This window comes from Recurvomyces mirabilis, assembly GCF_035927965.1.
Source record: "Recurvomyces mirabilis strain CCFEE 5264 chromosome Unknown scaffold_4, whole genome shotgun sequence".
NCBI classification, from domain to species: Eukaryota; Fungi; Ascomycota; class Dothideomycetes; order Mycosphaerellales; family Teratosphaeriaceae; genus Recurvomyces; species Recurvomyces mirabilis.
This window is the reverse complement of record NW_027041938.1, coordinates 277,315-295,874: the sequence shown is the minus strand read 5'-3', so window position 1 is coordinate 295,874 and position 18,560 is coordinate 277,315. Positions and strand designations below refer to the sequence as shown.

At 53.0% G+C, this 18,560-nt stretch overlaps 7 protein-coding genes across 7 annotated transcripts; 3 read left to right on the top strand and 4 right to left on the bottom strand.

Moving 5' to 3' along the window:
• Positions 1-1,204: 1,204 nt before the first annotated feature.
• Positions 1,205-6,233, top strand: PMC1 (plasma membrane calcium; the record flags this gene model as incomplete). Its single annotated transcript, XM_064834652.1, has 3 exons — positions 1,205-1,339; positions 1,406-1,475; positions 1,849-6,233. 3 exons carry the CDS (start codon positions 1,205-1,207, stop codon positions 6,231-6,233), a joined length of 4,590 nt encoding a protein of 1,529 aa, XP_064697523.1.
• A 759-nt stretch (positions 6,234-6,992) lies between these two features.
• LTS14_001943 (uncharacterized protein) lies at positions 6,993-7,747 on the top strand (the record flags this gene model as incomplete). The annotated part of the gene is made up of 2 exons (XM_064834651.1): positions 6,993-7,206; positions 7,257-7,747. 2 exons carry the CDS (start codon positions 6,993-6,995, stop codon positions 7,745-7,747), a joined length of 705 nt encoding a protein of 234 aa, XP_064697522.1.
• A 77-nt stretch (positions 7,748-7,824) lies between these two features.
• LTS14_001942 (uncharacterized protein) lies at positions 7,825-8,943 on the bottom strand (the record flags this gene model as incomplete). Its single annotated transcript, XM_064834650.1, has 3 exons — positions 7,825-8,142; positions 8,202-8,366; positions 8,878-8,943. The coding sequence occupies 3 exons, from the start codon at positions 8,941-8,943 to the stop codon at positions 7,825-7,827; spliced, it is 549 nt and encodes a 182-aa protein (XP_064697521.1).
• A 158-nt stretch (positions 8,944-9,101) lies between these two features.
• Positions 9,102-9,950, bottom strand: LTS14_001941 (uncharacterized protein; the record flags this gene model as incomplete). The annotated part of the gene is made up of 2 exons (XM_064834649.1): positions 9,102-9,512; positions 9,570-9,950. The coding sequence occupies 2 exons, from the start codon at positions 9,948-9,950 to the stop codon at positions 9,102-9,104; spliced, it is 792 nt and encodes a 263-aa protein (XP_064697520.1).
• Positions 9,951-13,570: 3,620 nt separating this feature from the next.
• Positions 13,571-15,354, top strand: LTS14_001940 (uncharacterized protein; the record flags this gene model as incomplete). The annotated part of the gene is made up of 2 exons (XM_064834648.1): positions 13,571-14,979; positions 15,048-15,354. 2 exons carry the CDS (start codon positions 13,571-13,573, stop codon positions 15,352-15,354), a joined length of 1,716 nt encoding a protein of 571 aa, XP_064697519.1.
• A 219-nt stretch (positions 15,355-15,573) lies between these two features.
• LTS14_001939 (uncharacterized protein) lies at positions 15,574-16,899 on the bottom strand (the record flags this gene model as incomplete). The annotated part of the gene is made up of 1 exon (XM_064834647.1): positions 15,574-16,899. One exon carries the CDS (start codon positions 16,897-16,899, stop codon positions 15,574-15,576), a length of 1,326 nt encoding a protein of 441 aa, XP_064697518.1.
• Positions 16,900-16,980: 81 nt separating this feature from the next.
• On the bottom strand, positions 16,981-17,507 carry SOD4_1 (Cell surface superoxide dismutase [Cu-Zn] 4; the record flags this gene model as incomplete). Its single annotated transcript, XM_064834646.1, has 2 exons — positions 16,981-17,425; positions 17,479-17,507. The coding sequence occupies 2 exons, from the start codon at positions 17,505-17,507 to the stop codon at positions 16,981-16,983; spliced, it is 474 nt and encodes a 157-aa protein (XP_064697517.1).
• Between the last annotated feature and the right edge of the window lie 1,053 nt (positions 17,508-18,560).

Here is an 18,560-nt window from a genome sequence, read left to right as displayed (position 1 = left end):
ACGTCAGGGCATGAAAGCAAGACTATCTCATCGAAAGGCGGGCACATCTTTGCTGAGCTACTTACTGAGCTCCTTCATCAGACACTTGACCATCTTGCGGCGCACGAGCTAGTCGACCTTCTCGATACTGCCCCCGGAGTAGCTCAGCGTCTTGATGCACATTTCTGGCGGTGCAGGATCAGAGACGACATGGCGTACTTGTGGGAAATTGATAGAGATGCAGCAGTGCCGAAAGATTGGAGAGCTCTGCATAGGCAGCTACTGGTACAAAGCGAGCCTCCCTTGCGCGTCGTCAGGGGCGGTGCTCTGCGGGAAGAACCCTCTACGAATGTTGCGAGTCGACGAAGGATTAGGCGCTGCGCAGAACAGATCATAAGCGCTTGAGGCAGTGGTGTACGGAGTTAGATTTTCTAGATGCTGTCATCGACAATCGTCATTTCGTGCGCAGCGGTGAGCGTTTTCTTTACGTGGCAGTGACAGGATGGTAGCATGACTCGTTCAGTATCAGAGCACCAGCGTGCAACGATGTCTCGGTAATGAGGCCGTCATGATCCAAGACTCGCATAAAATACAGTTCCTTGGTAAGACTTGGTGCTCAAAAGTCGCGCATTGCTGGAGAGATATGCATTTTTGAGAAACGGGATGTCGTTCGATCAAGCTGCCTCACGTCCTTGTCTTGCCACGCTTCGCCATGGCGCGATGGTGCTGGGCATCTGCGCCACACTCGTCAACATGCTGCTGGCCAAGCTCGTCTCGAGACTTGGAGCGCGCCAATTGTGCTTGCTCGTACTTGTGTAGACAGGAGTTCGATCACAAGCAAGCTTGTATTGATCATCAGTTTTCAAGTTCTTGTGACAGCATTTCGAGTTCCACGTTGTTCAGAAGATGTGGATGCCGAGCTGCAGCGGCTCGGCGAGTAGCGCTCAACTGTAGTTCTAACCTTAAGCGCATGAAAGTCAAACTAGGCATAATCGTGGCATGATCGATGCAATCTCATCAATCAGATAACATGACAATTGGCATTGCCGGTTGATTTCTTCGTTCACGCAAATCATGTCTATGCATCCGGAGATCACGCCTCCTTCGAAACACCTTACCGAGCCGTTGAGGAAACGGGCGGCTACGGGAAGGTCATACGCTAGCTTTGCACTGCCTCGTTCTTGGCGGACTTCAACCAAGCAATGAGGCAAGACCAGATGGTGAAATGGCCAACCACTCAACCTGCTGCGGCATCAATGCTCCTCCAGTGTGTTGGTCAGGCATCCTCTGCAGCTGCTTGCCAAGCTGGAAAGATCCAGAGGCATACTGCATCAAGACGAGGCTCGCGAGCTCGGTCTATGTATGTCCTGGCCAGCGTTTGTGATAGCTTTGTCTGTTATGAGCCGCATCTCTTGTGCTTTCGCAGGAGGAGTGTCTGGAGGTCATAGTCCATGACCAAGACAAACACCAAGCACCCAACCAAGCACAGTCATTTGGTAAGCCTTCCACCGTTCCATAACATTTGCCACCGAGACGAGACATGGTCAGCAGTAGCTTACTGCACTGCCCTCTCGAGTCGCCCGCCCCCATGACCAAGGCCTCGGCGTGGTATGGCCAGCCTGCCTCGTACCTTCCACCATGAGCTGGTGAGAAAGTTTGTCCAGCTCGACTGACAGTCGCAGAGCCCTACAGAGCCTACCTCTTACGCTTCACACGCTTCACATGATCCCGCAGCCGCCTCCATCGTACGTCGTCTCTTTGCCTCTCGCCTTGGCTGGAGCACTGCCACGCTCGGCACTAGCATCTACATATCCTTCAAGGCCGCATCTTTGCATCCTTCGTGGGGTATCTGATGTGCTGCATGCATAGCCGCCCCAGCATTCCAGCGTCGGAAACCCACTTCGCATAACCGAACCAACATAGCAAACATGGTCGACCCACCGGGGCCCCCCACGGGCACCGCCTCCACCACAAGAGCTTCGTCGTCTCCAACGTCACAGGGAAAGCGGCCGCGTGCGCCAACAATAACCATAGACACGTCTGCTGTGCGACGTTCGACGGACAACATGTCCAACCTGCAGCGCCCGGATCACGAGATGGACAAGCTGTCCGACGATGGGCGGTCCTTGAATGGTGACAAGTCGCCCGCAAGGCTACGACCGGGATCGAACACGCTCTCGACGCCTACAGATCTACGGGCGAGTGGCAGTTTCGATAGAATGGATTCAAGACCTACCAGCCCGCATAATGTGTCGTCGCCGTCACAATGGAACAACCCACACAACTTCTTATCGGTACCGAATACACGAAGTAGAGGTCAGAGCTTTGATACGAATGCTTCGGGCGAGACGGAGGCCTCGACCTCGGACATCACATATGTCAACACACAGTCGCCTGATAGCCCGCCGAAGACTTTCGACAAGCGTGATAACAAGGCGGGTGATGGCGAGCAGTTCGTGATACCAGAGAGAGAGGAGGCATTACTGCCGGATAAGGGCACAGAGGATGACTTCGTTCGTGAGAACAATCCATTCGCGTATGCACCGGGACACATGAGCAAGTTACTCAACCCGAAGAGCTTGGGCGCATTTCATGCTCTTGGTGGTCTGGTGGGCATTGAGAAAGGATTGAGGTCAGACAGGAATACAGGTCTCAGCATGGATGAGTCGAGGCTAGATGGTGCCGTTACCTTTGAAGAAGCCACTGCGTCGTCCAGTCCTGCCTCTGACCGGACCGCCGTCGAGGAGCCAATCGCCGAATTGTCAGGAGAGAAGAAGAGTGAAGGGAGTTTTGAGGATCGCAAACGCATATTCGACGACAACCGATTACCGGAGCGGAAGCCAAAGAGCATCTTTCAGCTCATGTGGCTGGCATACAACGACAAAGTCCTGATGGTCCTGACCGTGGCTGCGATCATTGCACTTGCTCTAGGCTTGTACCAAGCGCTGGGAACGCCTGATGGAGGTGTAGAGTGGATCGAAGGTGTGGCCATTATTGTTGCGATCGTGGTCGTGGTGGTTGTCGGTGCAGCGAACGACTGGCAAAAGGAACGACAATTTGCGAAGCTCAACAAGAAGAAGGAGAGCCGCAATGTCAAAGTCATACGCTCTGGACGTACTCAGGAGATTAGCATACACGACATCCTGGTTGGTGAGGTTCTGCTTGTTGAGCCTGGTGATATCCTACCCGTGGATGGCATCTACATTAGTGGCCATAGCGTGAAGTGTGACGAATCCTCAGCCACTGGCGAGTCGGACATCATGAAGAAGACAGCGGCCGATGAGGTCTACCGCGCAATGGAGGCGGGAGAACCACTGAAGAAGATGGACCCCTTCATGATATCTGGTGGCAAGGTCACCGAAGGCTTTGGCCGCATGCTCGTGACCGCGACTGGTGTTCACTCAACCTACGGCAAGACTATGCTTTCCCTCCAAGAGGGCACTGATGCTACACCTTTGCAGAGCAAACTCAACGACCTCGCCGAGTACATCGCCAAGCTTGGATCTGCTGCTGCACTGCTTCTCTTCGTCGTCCTGCTCATCAAATTCCTGGCCCAGTTACGCACTAACACCAACACACCCGCGCAAAAAGGCCAGCAGTTCATGACGATACTTATCACGGCCGTCACGATCGTGGTTGTTGCCGTTCCGGAAGGCCTACCCCTTGCTGTCACTCTCGCCCTCGCTTATGCTACAAAGCGCATGTTGAAGGATAGAAACCTCGTGCGCGTACTCAGATCTTGCGAGACGATGGGCAACGCCACCACGGTATGCTCGGACAAGACTGGAACGCTTACACAAAACGTCATGACTGTTGTAGCTGGTTGCGTTGGGACTTCTAACAGATTCAGCGGTAGAACTGCCGAAGACGACCGCGACGACGTGGCCGGCGTGCCAACTGCCGAGTTTATCAATGCACTCTCGCAGCCTGTGAAGACTCTTTGGAAAGACAGCATCGCGATAAATTCTACTGCGTTCGAGACCGAGGACAATGGCAAGAACGTCTTTATAGGCTCGAAGACAGAGACGGCACTACTGGACTTTGCTCGGGCCCATCTGGGTATGGAGACTGTCAGTATCGAGCGTAGCAATGCCGAGATTGTGCAGATGGTACCATTCGACTCGGGCAGAAAGTGCATGGCTATGGTCATCAAGCGCAGGGACAAAGGTGGCTATCGTCTCGTGGTCAAAGGCGCTAGCGAGATCATGTTGCGATACTGTTCCATGCTACAAGCTGAACCTACAAAGGGCATCGAGGCCACGACTATGACTGGCGCAAACAAGGAGACCATCCAGAAATTGATCGACGCTTACGCTGAGCGGTCTTTACGCACCATCGGCTTCATCTACCGTGACTTCGAAAGCTGGCCACCTAAGAACGCCAGGAGACAGGAGGACGACAAGACGCAAGTGGTGTTCGAGGATGTGTGTAAGAACATGACCTTTTTGTCCGTAGTCGGTATTCAGGATCCTCTTCGACCCGGTGTGCCTGAAGCCGTCAAGGACTGCATCAAGGCTGGTGTCTTTCCTCGTATGGTCACTGGCGACAATATTCTGACTGCCAAGGCCATTGCGAAGGAGTGCGGCATCTTCACTACTGGTGGTGTCGCGCTGGAAGGGCCTGAGTTTCGTAAGATGAGCAATGCCGAGCAGCGCGCCATCATTCCTAAGCTGCAGGTTCTTGCTCGATCTTCGCCTGAGGATAAGCGGACTTTGGTCAAGCGTCTGAAGGAGATGGGCGAGACTGTTGCTGTGACTGGTGATGGTACCAACGACGCACCTGCTCTCAAGGCCGCCGATGTTGGTTTCTCGATGAATATCGCTGGTACTGAAGTCGCGAAGGAAGCCTCCGACATCATTCTCATGGACGACAACTTTGCCTCGATTGTTCTCGCGCTCATGTGGGGCCGTGCAGTCAACGATGCTGTCCGCAAGTTTCTGCAGTTCCAGATTACGGTCAATATTACCGCTGTGCTCCTAGCCTTCATCTCTGCGGTGTCAAGTGCGACAGAGGAGTCCGTCTTGACAGCCGTACAGTTGCTCTGGGTCAACCTCATTATGGACACCATGGCTGCCCTGGCACTTGCCACTGACCCACCTTCACGCAAGATCTTGGACCGCAAGCCAGATGGGAAATCCGCGCCTCTCATTTCTGTCACCATGTGGAAGATGATCATCGGGCAGGCGATCTATCAGCTCACTATCACTCTGATCCTGTACTTCGCCGGCAACTCGATCTTCAAGTACAATACCGATGAAGAGCACCGCGAGAAGCAGACCCTTGTCTTCAACACTTTCGTCTGGATGCAGATCTTCAACGCACTCAACAATCGCCGTCTCGACAATCGCTTCAATGTCTTCGAAGGCATACAGCGCAACTTGTTCTTCATCGGTATCTTCTTCATCATGATCGGAGGCCAAGTCCTCATCATCTTCGTCGGTGGTTGGCCAGCTTTTCAGGCCCAACGACAGCATGGCGATCAGTGGGCGATCGCTCTCGTCCTTGGCGCATTATCGTTGCCCATCGGAATAGTGATTCGACTGGTGCCCGATGAACTCGCCACGAAGTTCGTACCTCGACCTATTCGTCGCTGGGTCAGCAAGCCGAAGAAGGACAAGGTTTTCGTCACTGATGAGGAAAACCCGTTCCAGTTCAATGAGGCTTTGTATAATATTCGGGAGGAATTGGCTTGGATCAGGAAGTACAAGGGTGGTCGGCTCAACGCACTTAGATTTGTGGTGCAGCATCCGAAGGAAGCATTGCTTCATAGTCGCAGCCCGAGTCGAAGCAGGGCTAGCTCGAGTCTGCCTCGCACGCCCAACAATGAGCCGGAGGGTGACTCTAACAGCGGTTACTCGCCTGCTCCTCCTACGCCCGAGTCTCGACGAAGACGTGGTCGCTCAAGGTCGAACTCGGCGCTTGCGAGTGTGGCTATGGCTGGTGTCGTGGCCGGCTCAATTGCTGGAGGCTGGTCGCCTATAGGACATGATGATAAGAGCCTTCCATTCGCTCGCGACCGGTCTAGGAGCGACCTATACAAGGAAGCGAAGTTGGAAGCTCATCCTGACACTAAGAAGGATGACGACATCGTCATCAAGAACGATCCGGTCGAGGAAGCTGGGAACAAAGCGCCGAGTCAGTCCACGGACACGACGCCTGCGTATGGCTATGGCCCTTTCAGTGGCGAGCCCAGCAGCAGCAGCAAGACTGGTGGCCGGCAAAGCGGTTCTGAGCACGACAAGGCCGGCGCTTAAGATCAACGAGCTGTGTCTTCGCTACATGAGGTTATTGCAGACTGCATGTCTGCGGACTTACACATCCCAGCAAGCCACTGCGATCAACTAGTGAGCTTCGCGAGACACGCTCCCCTTAGCTGGAAAGAAGAAAGTGTGGTCGCGAGCCTGGCAGCACGGCGTCTCCTATCACGTCTAAGAGTCCGCTCTACACCTACAAGTATCATTCTAGTATCTGCTTCGCATAGCGTTGGTGTTCGGGGAAGCGCAAGGGATAGAAGCATAGATTGGCGCGGCGAAGCTCTTGTATGGCGCAGGTGGCGTCATTCGCATTGCTTGTATATAGCTCGCAACGCTCTTGTATCATCGTTGCTTGGTTGCATTCTTCGACACCCTGCCTCGTACGAGACGTGGAACTTTTGGAATGGCATGGTTTCGTCGTAGCTTACGCCTCGCTACTTCCGCATTTGGGCTGAGTCGATTCCTTCTTGTGGAAGTTTCCCAGCGATGTGTATCTACGACGTAAGCACAATCAGCATGACACTACCTTGGAGGAGGGCGACGCAACGATTTAGAAAGACGTATAACCCAACGCAGAGACTGTGTAGTCGTGATGTCAGCATGTATCGTTCAATAATCAGTGAAAAAGGGACCGACAAGGCGTGACAATTTCTTCGATGTACATATGACCTGCACACTCTCGATTCTTCAGATCTGGCATCAACAACACTCGCAACTAATCGATCAAGCGCCAAGCGCTTTCATACTCTGTCAAACATCATGTCGGCTTATCAGCAGGAACATGGCTGGACGGCCGTACCGCGATCACTTGACAAGCTCGTCGCAAACCGAAAGCATAAGGAGCCATCTCGACCCATCCGAGTAGACGACATTCCGTTACCAAGCAGTCCGCTAGTGGATCAAGTGGTCAGCTATGCCAGAAAGAACCTCTCCCGACAGACCTACAATCACAGCATGCGAGTATTCTACTACGGTAACAACCATCAGCTTTCATGGCAATGTCAGCGACTGACACCAGCTTAGGCCAGGCGATCGTGACGCAGCACTTTCCAGAATGGAAGTTCAGCCCAGAGACATATTTGTTGGCTTGTCTGCTTCACGATATTGGCACGACGGACAACAACATCACCAGTACGAACCTTTCGTTCGAATTCTATGGTGGCACTATTTCACTGGATCTTTTGAAGTCTCTGCACGCCGACGTCTCGCAAGCAGAAGCTGTGTGCGAGACTATCATCCGCCACCAGGATCTGGGAGATACTGGTAACATCACCACGCTCACGGCTGTCACCCACTTTGCCACTGTGTTGGATAATGCCGGCTTGAACGGAGAGCTCGTACACGAAGACACTATCAAGAGCGTTGTAGCTGAGTATCCTCGTGAGAAGTGGACAGGTTGTTTCGCTGGCGTGGTCAGGAAGGAGTGCGAGCTCAAACCATGGGCCAACACCACGAGAATCGACGCCTTTGCCGAGATGGTCGAGGCCAACAAGCTGATGGAGAAATATGATTGATCGTGGTAGGGATTGTCTACATATTCAAGGGTCCACAAGCAAGAACATCGGGTCACCCGTTCTATGAAGATCACGAATTAAGCACCACCAGGGATCAGCTTCTTGCCTTTCACGCTCTTCCACTCCATTGCTAAAGATGCCAAAAATGCGAGACCTGATGTTGCTATTGGCAGTATGAAGGCCGTTGTGATGGCTTTGTCGTAAGCAAGTAGTACGCCGGGAAGTTGTTGTGGAGTAGTGACCTCTCTAATGTGAGTTGCGCCAGCTCCGATTATCAATGCTGGGTTGACACCTGGTGCATCTTTTGGCAGTTGCTTGATCAAGGTGTTGGAGAAGATGTTTTGCGCGATGCTGACGCTGATGGCACCTCCTAGGGTGTTGAAGAAAATAGCGACCTAGGAGAGTAGCATGATCAGCATCATGTTGAGGAGCGACCGACGTCTGGGTCACTTACCGCGTTGCCGACAGGCATATCCTTCTCGTTAAGCACGACCTGTACAGCTATGAAAGGTATCTGAACACAGGCACCTGCTCCTACGCCAGCCAGGATCTGGTAGCCGGTCCAAACTCCAGTCCCAGATCCAACCTTGAGGGTGTAGATCATGGCAGAGCCGATCGTCTGCGAAGAGCGTTAGTGTGGACTCATGACGTTCTCAAAGATGGTCCAGCCTATCACACTTACGAATATGGTTACACCTGCCTACATCGGAGGATTGTAAGGACCAAGGAGCGTAATGGCGCCGCCTACTATAATGGATGCAAGCATTATGCTTACAAGGTATGGGATGCACCAAATACCTGAGCCTTCAGCCGAAGTGCCTTTGACAGCCTGGAAGTAAAACGGCAGATAATATATGTGCCTAGGTCGGTCAGTCAGGTGTCTGTGGATGTATTGTTCGGCTCACTCACGAGTATAAAGCCACGGCGAGGAACGCCGGAAAGGCTGCACAGGCAGCTACCGTACGGTTCTTGAAGATTCGAGGAGGAATGGTAGCTCGTTCTTGCAGCCAAATTTGGAGACTAAGGAATATTGCCAAGATCAAACCAAATCCAAGAAGGCAGCCCCATACTCAGCTATCGTGCCGCGGATAGAGCGAGCCAACACATTGCAGTGCAAGCAGCAAGCATACGATTGCGCATATCAAGAAGAAGGCGCCAAGAAGATCGATCTGCTTGATTTTCTCCCTCACAGACATCTTGGTGTGTTGTCGAGCCGGCTCACTGAAGAATAGGAACACGGTTGCCAGGGCCACTCCGCCGAACGGAACGTTTATCCAGAAGCCTGCAGGGCAGAGTAGGAGTGTCAGCAGATTTCGGGTAACACTGCAAAGCCATCAGTCTCAAGATGCTTACACTATCGCCACGATGCTTTGTCGGTCAGGGCTCCTCCGAGTATAGGGCCTACCACAGATGCGATACCAAAAATCGAGGACAAGGAGGCAATATACATCGCCCTTCTACGTAGCGGAACGCAGTACCCGACAATGTTCATGCCTCCGGAGAACAAAGCAGTGGCTCCAGCTCCAGCAACCGCTCTTCCAACAATGAGCATCTTTGAACTAGTTGCGGCAGCACGAATTAGAGAACACAGCTCGAAGATGCATAGTGCGGTGAGGTGAGTCCACTTCACGTTGAAATACGTATAGACCTTGCCGAAGGATGGCTGCAACGAGGTGGTTGTCAAGAGGTAGCTCGAACCATACCAGCCGACATCATTCAGGGAGTCGACGACCGTCGTTATCCTGGGTATTGCCGTAGCGGTGAACTGTGGTGTGGTCAGCTGGTGGGCTGTTGAACACCGTCTAGGTATCGAACGACGAACAGTATTGTCGAGAACAACGACGAAGGTGGCCAAGCATAAGCCCAGCGTGAGCAACGCCAACTTCGTTCCGCTAGGATACTTGGATTCATCTCCGTCGTCGTCTGCATCTGGAGTCTTGCCATCATCCGTGCTACCGCTGGCCGTGACATTTACTTCCTTCTCGTTTTGCAACGATAGCTGCGTGTGGCCAACGTCCTCGTTGCCGTGCTCGTCTGAGACTTGGCGCGCATGCTTCTCCTCGTGCTGACGTTCCTCGGATGCTTGCGGGTTGTTCACTGGGCCACTACTGTCGTCTCTTTCAGATGGTGGATCCCGATCGGGCTTGGTACTGTCGGCAACTTCCGCCGGTCGTGTCGTGTTCGCGTTCGTGGTGTTTTCCATCATCTGCATCAACTTCTCTTCCGACCTGACACTGTACTCGATGGCCCGAAGAGTTCAGATAATATCAAGACTGGGTTGTCGCATCTCATACAACTACCGAGGACAAATTAAGCGAGTTATGTAAGCGAATACCACACTCCTCGAGGTGTTGTTCTCCTTGCTGGAGTGTGGACGAGTCCAACTTGATTGCCCCTGCAAATGTGTAGTAAGCAGAGCTATTGGTTTCGATGTACTGACAGACCCTACAATATATGCCGAGTGCGCCCAAGTCCGATAATGTACATGACAGACCCATATACCGTCCACCTGCGTGAGAGCGAGAATATGCCTCGACCGACATAAGCTAGTACGCCTTCGACCAATGGCATGAATGATGAAACAGACCACCAAGACCTTTTTGTCAAGCCCCTATCTAGCGACTACTACCGACGAATGCTCTCTCGTTCGCTGGCCTTCTTCGTCCGGGGGACAGGATATCCCACGTCGTCCATGCATTGCCCGCAGCTGGCTTCCATCTTGACAGTTACCCAGATCTCACCACGGTCACAAGGTTTCTGCATCATGGCCGCGTTGGAACAGTATGAAGCAAACACAGTCCTGGTGTGGCCACATGGGTGAGTATGAGCGTAATATTTGCACATCTTGTTTTGGTTGATCCTTGTGATCGACTGGAGACCCGAGATCTCGTAGAGGACTTGCGAGGCTTTTGTTCGATCTGCGCAAGATGCGAAAGGCGTGTCGTCCGACTACCATCACCGTCAGCTGGTACATCCACGCATCTCGCATGTCACTGACCTCGAGTTTCACCGCGCCTTCAGTAATTGGCTTCCACAATGGAACTTTGGATACCTCTTGTGTCTTACTTTGCAGATAGTGTAGGCTCAGCATCTCAACTGGTATGTATTCCGCCTCGAGCTACTGGACTCGAGTACGCTACGACTAACAACTTTCGCTCCTGTGCTTCACCTTCAAACGATTGCGTGCCTGAAACGATCTTGTCGAACATGCTATCCTGGGCCGACACCGTGATTGTGCATCACAACCGCAGTACGTGACACAAAGCTTCCGAGCATTCAAGATTGCTGATTACGTCGGTAGTGTTGGACCTTGGCGCGAGCAGTGGCACTCGACGTCGTACACCATCCAAGGCCGGTGTGCTTGATCTCTTTACATTGCACTATCTTGGGAGCCTACATGGCACGAACGCGTTAAGTCTTGGTTGACATCAGCTGGAGTTGGTCTGCTGGTGGGACCATGGTACGAGAAGGGCTCCAGGAAGACTCTGAGGACGGCATCGCAGGCATTCGTGTAACCATGGCAATCTTTTGGAATGCCCCAATTGCGGCCGACAGACACTCCTGTCGGCCCTACCATGACGAGAGCAAGCCCACGGTTTTCGTAGACCACAGTCTAGCCACCTAAGCTGCGGCTCCTACGATTTGCAGAATGCTCAGGCTCCACAGCGATTGATTTATTCTCGGTAAAGAACACCGGATTGGACGTTCATTGCAGCCTGAGAAGAGGTTCTACCATGTAGATGGTAACAGGGTGTCGACGAAGGAACAACGTACAACCGGCACGTCTCCGTGATACCAGATCCACAAATGCGATCTCGCAGTCTGCACGTTACCGTACTACGGCAAACAATGCCCGGCGGCAGCACACGAGGCTTCGCGTGTAACCGCTCAGCTGCCGTTGATTGTCTGGAACACTGCCCTGAAATACAGTGAAATTTCCTTTGCTTACTGTACCACTCCACTTCGCATCATTGCTTTCATACCTCATACAGAGTGAAAGATACCACTAGTAGGAGCTTCAGACAGAAGAATATCAGGTCACGTGAATAAGTTATATCAGCCAATCAAAATTTGACTACACACCGCTCTTCCAGTGTGGCTTGAACAATAATCTGCTAGTCCTTTAGCCGCTTGTCTGGCTCCCTGCTAGACTCCGAGGTGCCTGACAAGCCAAAGATCACCTGTGTTTTGAGACCTCAAGCCAGTAATCACTTCGCCATGGATATCAGACAAGTCCGCCGTGCGACTGACTATCTGGACGGAGAGACGGCCATTGAACGCTTATGTTGTCCATCTACCGCCGCATGGTCTTTCGCTATGCCTGTGTCTCGGCATCACGACCATTGTGCGATCTGCTTTGAGGCATGGATATGGCTTGATATGCACTCAAAGCAGTCGCCGGCTCCATCAGTACTGACATGAATGCAAAACAACGGTATCAATGTGAGACAGGTCGTTGCTCGTCGGTGAACATGAACACATGGCCAGAACTCAATTGTATAATCCCCGATGATAGGCCAAAGCTGGTAGTCATACGCTGTGAGGATGTGAGTTTCGCCGAGATGCCTCGTGACCTGAAAATTGAATTTTGGTTTTCGGCTAGCGTGGCTTTTGCCAACACACCGATTGCATATTCCACTCTCACGACATTCGTTAGACTTTACGAGTTGTGCGGGTCGTCAGACTCGGTTATGCTCGATGACACCGTCCTACAGGCGGACGATGCGCTGTACACGCTGTCAGATCCGCCAGCGCATCCGCACTGTGGCTATCCATGCAGGAGTTAACGCGGCCGGCATGCAAGCTGCCGGTAGCTAGTAGACTGCCAATGCGATTCATTTCCTCCTCGTGGGCATCGTCTTCTATTCTGTCATTTCCAGTGTCGCGTTGGGCAGCAAGTGATCGTTGGCGTTGGAGGAGTTACTTGTTTCTTCACGGATAGCATTGGACGGCGAAGCAGAGACCTGGTCGCGAGGCATCATAACGCATGTGTCGGAAAGCGATCTAGGACGACAAGAAGCCTGGGGAGCTCAGGTCGCTCGAAAGCGTCTTGAGGAGCGTAAAATTCAAGAGGTTTGGGCCGTGGACACAGAAGTGGCAAAACGCTTGGACAGCCACAGTCATATCTTCGACCGACTACGGCATCATCTTTGGTGATCGAGCGGTCTCTGCGTCCACAGCTGGCCAGCGCACACATTCGCCCAGCCACCGAAGGAGTCGTTGGCCTTCAACGTGATATCTGCTTCGGCGCCACTACTAGCAGACTTTGATCCGGTTGTCCTGGGATTTCATTGGTGCAGCGTTAACACCAGGAAGCGAATGAGAGCGTGCGGACAACTCTCTCGAGGAATTGACATTATTTTGCATAGGCTGTAAGTGTCTTGCGCTTCGCATTGACATCCAGTGCAGCGATTGACCAAAGGCAGTATCTACTGTGGCAAGGCAATACAGCATACAAAAAAGGCACCATAGTAGGTTGTTCGCACTGCGCAGGTTCGCATACTGCACCTTACTTCTGCCATTGGCGATCACATCACGCAGCAATCTCATCTCTGCTTACGTACCTTGTCGGATTTTTCACTGGTCCAGCCTCTCACTTCTAGTCCGGTCGTGACACTTTCGAGACCGACTCCAGCATACACACTCTGATCAATTGCCGTCTCCTACGCACGTCGATGTCATCTAAACAAGCCAAGGATACGACCTATTGCAGACTCACTTCGACGATCGACGTGTTTCAGACGTCACCTAGTGAACAAGATATTGAATGGTGATCAACTGGCTAGAGCAACCTTTGTGGATGGGATATCGTGCGAGAGACCTATGGCAGTCTCCTTGATCGAAGAGAAGGTCTTGGGCAGACTGGCCAAATACAGCGCACCATCAAACGCACTTCTATCAGCATCATTGTACCAGGTGCTCGGCCTTTCGATACTCCTGTCACGGAAGCTTGTAAAGGCTCAGAGAGTACGCCGACTTGATATGACCCGCGACACAAAGTCGCTCAAGCTATACCATCACATCATCTGGTTAGCACGGGAAGGGTTGTCAATCACGGAAGTGTACATATTACCCTACTGTCAAAACGGCGAGCAGGGCCCCGAGTGCCGTGTCATGGCAGCAAAGCTGCGCGCTTCACTGTACCATGTGTTCTGTCTATTCCACAACCATCCGCCCATCAGTGCGATGAGCCCGCGCTCCCTCGACAGCGACTCGCCTCCGTCGAGCGGACGAGCTCAAAAAGCAGGCAACGAACGGGCGAAGCGATCACCAGGCAAGTCGCCGCGAGATGGCGATGGTAGAGAGTATGGCAAGCGTCGAAGGAGGGCTGGAAGTTCAGGACTTCGAGATCCGATACCTTCGATGACCTCCGAGACATCATATGTCACCAATCCATTTGCTGGACCAGCACAGACACCACCTCCGCCCGGGCCACCACCACCGGTCCCGCTTGATGCCCGGCGAACACCTGAACGACCACCCGGCCTTGCACGCATTGAGATACCATCGCCACAGGCTTCCGCTGCATTCTTGCTGCCACCTCTGAACTACGTACCGATGGCAAAAGAACATTTCGAGACAGCCCAACAACTTGCCACAAGCTTGCTCCCACCAGCAAACGCATTGCGCCTGTCAATCGCGCTAGAGTATTCAGCTTTTCTATCAGACTGCGAGAAGCAGCACGAACGCTCTGTCCGAGTCGCGGCAAGGGCTGTCAGAGCCGTGTATGCTTCGAAGGACGGACTCGATGATGATGAGTTTGCAGATGCAGCTGAGCTCGTCAAAGCCCTTGCTCTACTGGTCAAGCGTGGGACCATGCAGCCTACTACACAACCTAGTAAAGAGGCCCTGGATAGCCCGAGGAAGTCTGTCTCATCAGCACCCCTAATCGATCGTACCATCGCTGTCAGTCCTAGCAATAGGATGAACAAGACACGCTCACCACTCGAGCGTGGTCCAAGGCTGCGGACACCAGATCGCCTATCGACTGTTGCCGAAGATGTATCAGCGGAAGCGACAAGCTCTTCACAGACCTTAGCACCCGTGGACCCACCACTCTCACGTCTGAGTGAGAAAGGTGCACGGCGTAAAGACTCCGCAAGTTCCGCAACATCAGACAAGGCGGCAAAGCGACGAGCACTAGAAGCCGCCGAGGAGATTTACAGACGCGATAGCGCCGGTGGTAGGAGTCGGACTAGTGGAGGCAGTCGTCAGGCAACGCCAGCAGAAGGGTATGTCCGCAAAACATCGCCTCAATCTGGCGGAAACGCAGCGGCGGACAGTAACATATGATCGACAGAAGCCAGCAGACTACGACAGCACAGCCTCCTCCACAAGACCAGCAGTCTACGACGATCCAGCAGATGATGTCCGGGCAACAGCCACAGATCGGCCGGCCATATACAGCAGACGAGCAGCTTGCGACAGATGAGCAGCCTACCACAGACCTACCACAATTACTGCGTCGAGACATGACACTCCGGACCAGCATCGAAGAAAGGCGACTAGCTATCCTCATGGCTCTCAAGATCCTCACGTCTGTCTCTGAGGGCCTGCGAGTACCAGAGAGATCGCATGGAGGGGCAAGAGCGTGGCGAGTAATATGACACAAATCGCAGACAAGGAGACGTAGACGAGTTGTGCTTGGAAACAAAGGTGAAGAGCTTCGATTGTACGAGAGACAGTTTACTCGGAGGGTTGAAGGTCAGTATCTGGTGTAGTTACAGGATAATGTATTTCTGAAGGAGGTGCCAACACCATGCATCATGCTTCTGCCAGCCTTGCCCACAAGGCTTTGCGCCTTCTCTACTTCCAGCTGGCTTTGCTCATTTGTGTGTTATGGTCGACTTGATGGTCTTCTTGATGGTCTTCTTCGATGTCTTGGCCTTAGGAGTATGCTTTGGTTTAGGCGTAGTCTTTGGCTTCGGCTTCGAGACTGTCGTTTTGAGAGTGGTTTTCTTCACTTGTACGGTCACCGTGCTCGGCTTCGCCGGAACTGTTGTCTTGATATTCGAGCGTGTCACTCTGACAGTATTGATGAGGATATTGGTCTTTGGGAGCGGATTACCGACGGTCGCTGCTACTGGGCCAGCTGTGACCGAAACAAGTGCAGGACCAGTTGCTGTTCCGGCCGGAGGTAGCGGATTGCTGACCGTGACGACTGCTGGCCCAGCACTCGCCGATACTAGAGGATTGCTGCCGGATGGGCTGATAGTGGCGGTGCTACCACTCGGTGGCATAGTCGACTGGCTCACTGTGACCGTGCTGCCGGTGCCTGGCAGAGTCGATTGTACAATAGTCTGTGTAGACGGATTGGCAGTGACGGTGCTAGCAGCCCCAAGAGGTGTGTTTTGTATTGTAGTTGTAATCGGACTTGGCGGAATGATCGATTGAGACGTCCATTGGGCAATGGTAGCAGTAAGTGAGATTGTGGATGGGGCAGCGGAGTTCTTTGGCGGATTGGCTGTAATTGTGACTGTGCTCGGTACCGTCGACTGGATTATGTAGTTGTCGACTGTCACTGTGACCACACTTGTAGAGACTGGGATCGATGTCTGGACAATGGACTGACTTGTTGGGCTAGCACTGTTACTCATCGTGCTGACCTGTGGGGAGACAGTGGTCTGCATGGTCAACAAGCTTGGCGGTATCGCATTGACAGGAATCGTGATCGTGCTCGCAAAGCTGATAGTGATCGCAGTGACGGGTACAACGGAATGACCAGATCCGGTGACCGTCATTGTGCCTCCAACGGGAACTACAGCTGGAGCTGAAGCTTGTGCAGTGTTGTTTGGTGTCAAGGTCAACACAGAGCCAGGAGGGACGAGTTGAGATGGGTAGCCAGTGATAGGGAACATCCCAGTCAACACAGAGCCAGGAGGGACGATTTGAGATGGGTAGCCAGTGATAGGGAACATCCCAGTCAACACAGTCGTAGCAGTCCATACCATCGTTGTCAGCATGGTCGCACTAGATGGTACTCCAGACGTGATATTGACAATCGTTCCATTGCTTCCGGTCGGTGTTGGTACGCCACTGGTCGCTCCACTCACGACCACATTTGGCGCAATCGCTGAACCGGTGAGCAATTTGTCCGTCAAGATTGTGGTAGGACTGTATGCAGTGGTAGTTAGAGTAACCGTGGCGAGCATAGCGGAAGCAGCTGGTCCAAAGTTTCCTACATTGGATGGCTGACTCGAGGGCAGCTTATCTGTCAAGACAGTGGTAGCACTCTACGCTGTTGTGGTCTGAGTCACTGTCGGCGGCATCGCCGGCGCTATATTGACGGAACCGCTATTGCCGGCTGGCGAGGACGAAGAAGGGGGCGGTGTGGTCGCGATGGCAGGAGGCTTGTCCGTTGTGCTCGATCCAATAGGTCCTGCGACTGTGACTGCATTTCCAGCGAAGTTGCCGCCAGCAGAGCCACCTCCAGCCTGTGTAGGAGCGTTAGGCCCAGCAGCTACGTTTCCACCAGCTGCTCCAATTGCAGTCGATACAGTCACGCTTGCGCCGGCTCCTCCATTTCCGCCAGCCTGTCCACCAGAGACAGATGAGCTCCCGGGTATCGTAAAATTCGCACAGGTAAGCCGTGTAAGGTTGGCGAAGTGTATGACGAGACTACGATTGCCCACGAAGGCTGATGTGTTGGGCTGAGTGGATATGTATGGGTCGAGGTAGCTATTGGCCAAGTGTCAGTATGGTTTGCACGCACGTTAGGTCCGGCAACAGACCTAGTGGAGAAACTTGTCCCATCGGCCATTGCTCCATACTTGCCGGACACGTCACCGACCTGGCAGCAAGTAGCATTCTTCGGATCACACAAGTGTGCTTCGGTAATGCTCGTGGGATCTAGGTGGCCCCCAGCACTTGTACAATTGCCATCGGGAGTCAAAGCATTGACGTGGACGTGGTATACTAAGCACACATCAGCGAACATTCCCCTTGTGTATCCAGTGCAGACTCACAGAATGGCCCTCCAGTAGTCGGAAGGTTGCTGAAGCTGACTTGAACGCTCACGCCACTGCCATTAGGCGCCGAGCTGACAATGAGACTTCCGCTTGGTAGACTCTGGTTTTGCGGTAGAGTGGCTATATATGAGGCCCCACCTGGATTGCCGCTCACAGTCTGGGCGGGTCTTTGGGCGAAGACTCCAGGGAGTAGAGGTAGGAGAACACTCATAATCAGGCCGTGGTAAAGCATATTGTCGAAGCGAGTGTTGTATTTGGTCATTCAATCCTGTAGATGCGGACAATCTGAGGGCGAGCAATGTTGTCGGAGGGCGGTAGCAGCAAGAACGAGCTGATACCTGCACCAGCTCGGCTGCTGAGCATGCGAAGGTAGGGTGAGATGCAGAGATGTGAGGCTCGGCGAGAGAGTGGAGTTGTGAAGACGGCAGAGATGAGAGATGTGAGGATCAGCCGCGTGGCGGCATGGGAGAAGAAAAGGAGTGAACATCGCCGCGATAGGTACGCAGACAGAAGGCAAGAAGGGAGGATCATCGTAGCTGGCGCTTCCCTTCTGAGCATGCGATAGCCGTTGCCTTGTAGAGATGTCAAGAACAATCGCTCCCAATCGCAACAACATCATCCTCGCAATGGCCCCATACTTGCGGGGCTGATGCTGTGATAACGACTCCTATACAAACTTGCACACGTGAAGCCATTGTTGATGGAGAAGAGGCGGACGTCCGGATGAACAGAAACTCTATACACCCCATCGGCAAAACATTTCGCCGTCAGATCCACAAATGCGGAGGAGGCAGGCACAACATTGCCGGCTCCCTGCGGCATGCGCCCTCTTTCCACCAATCTGC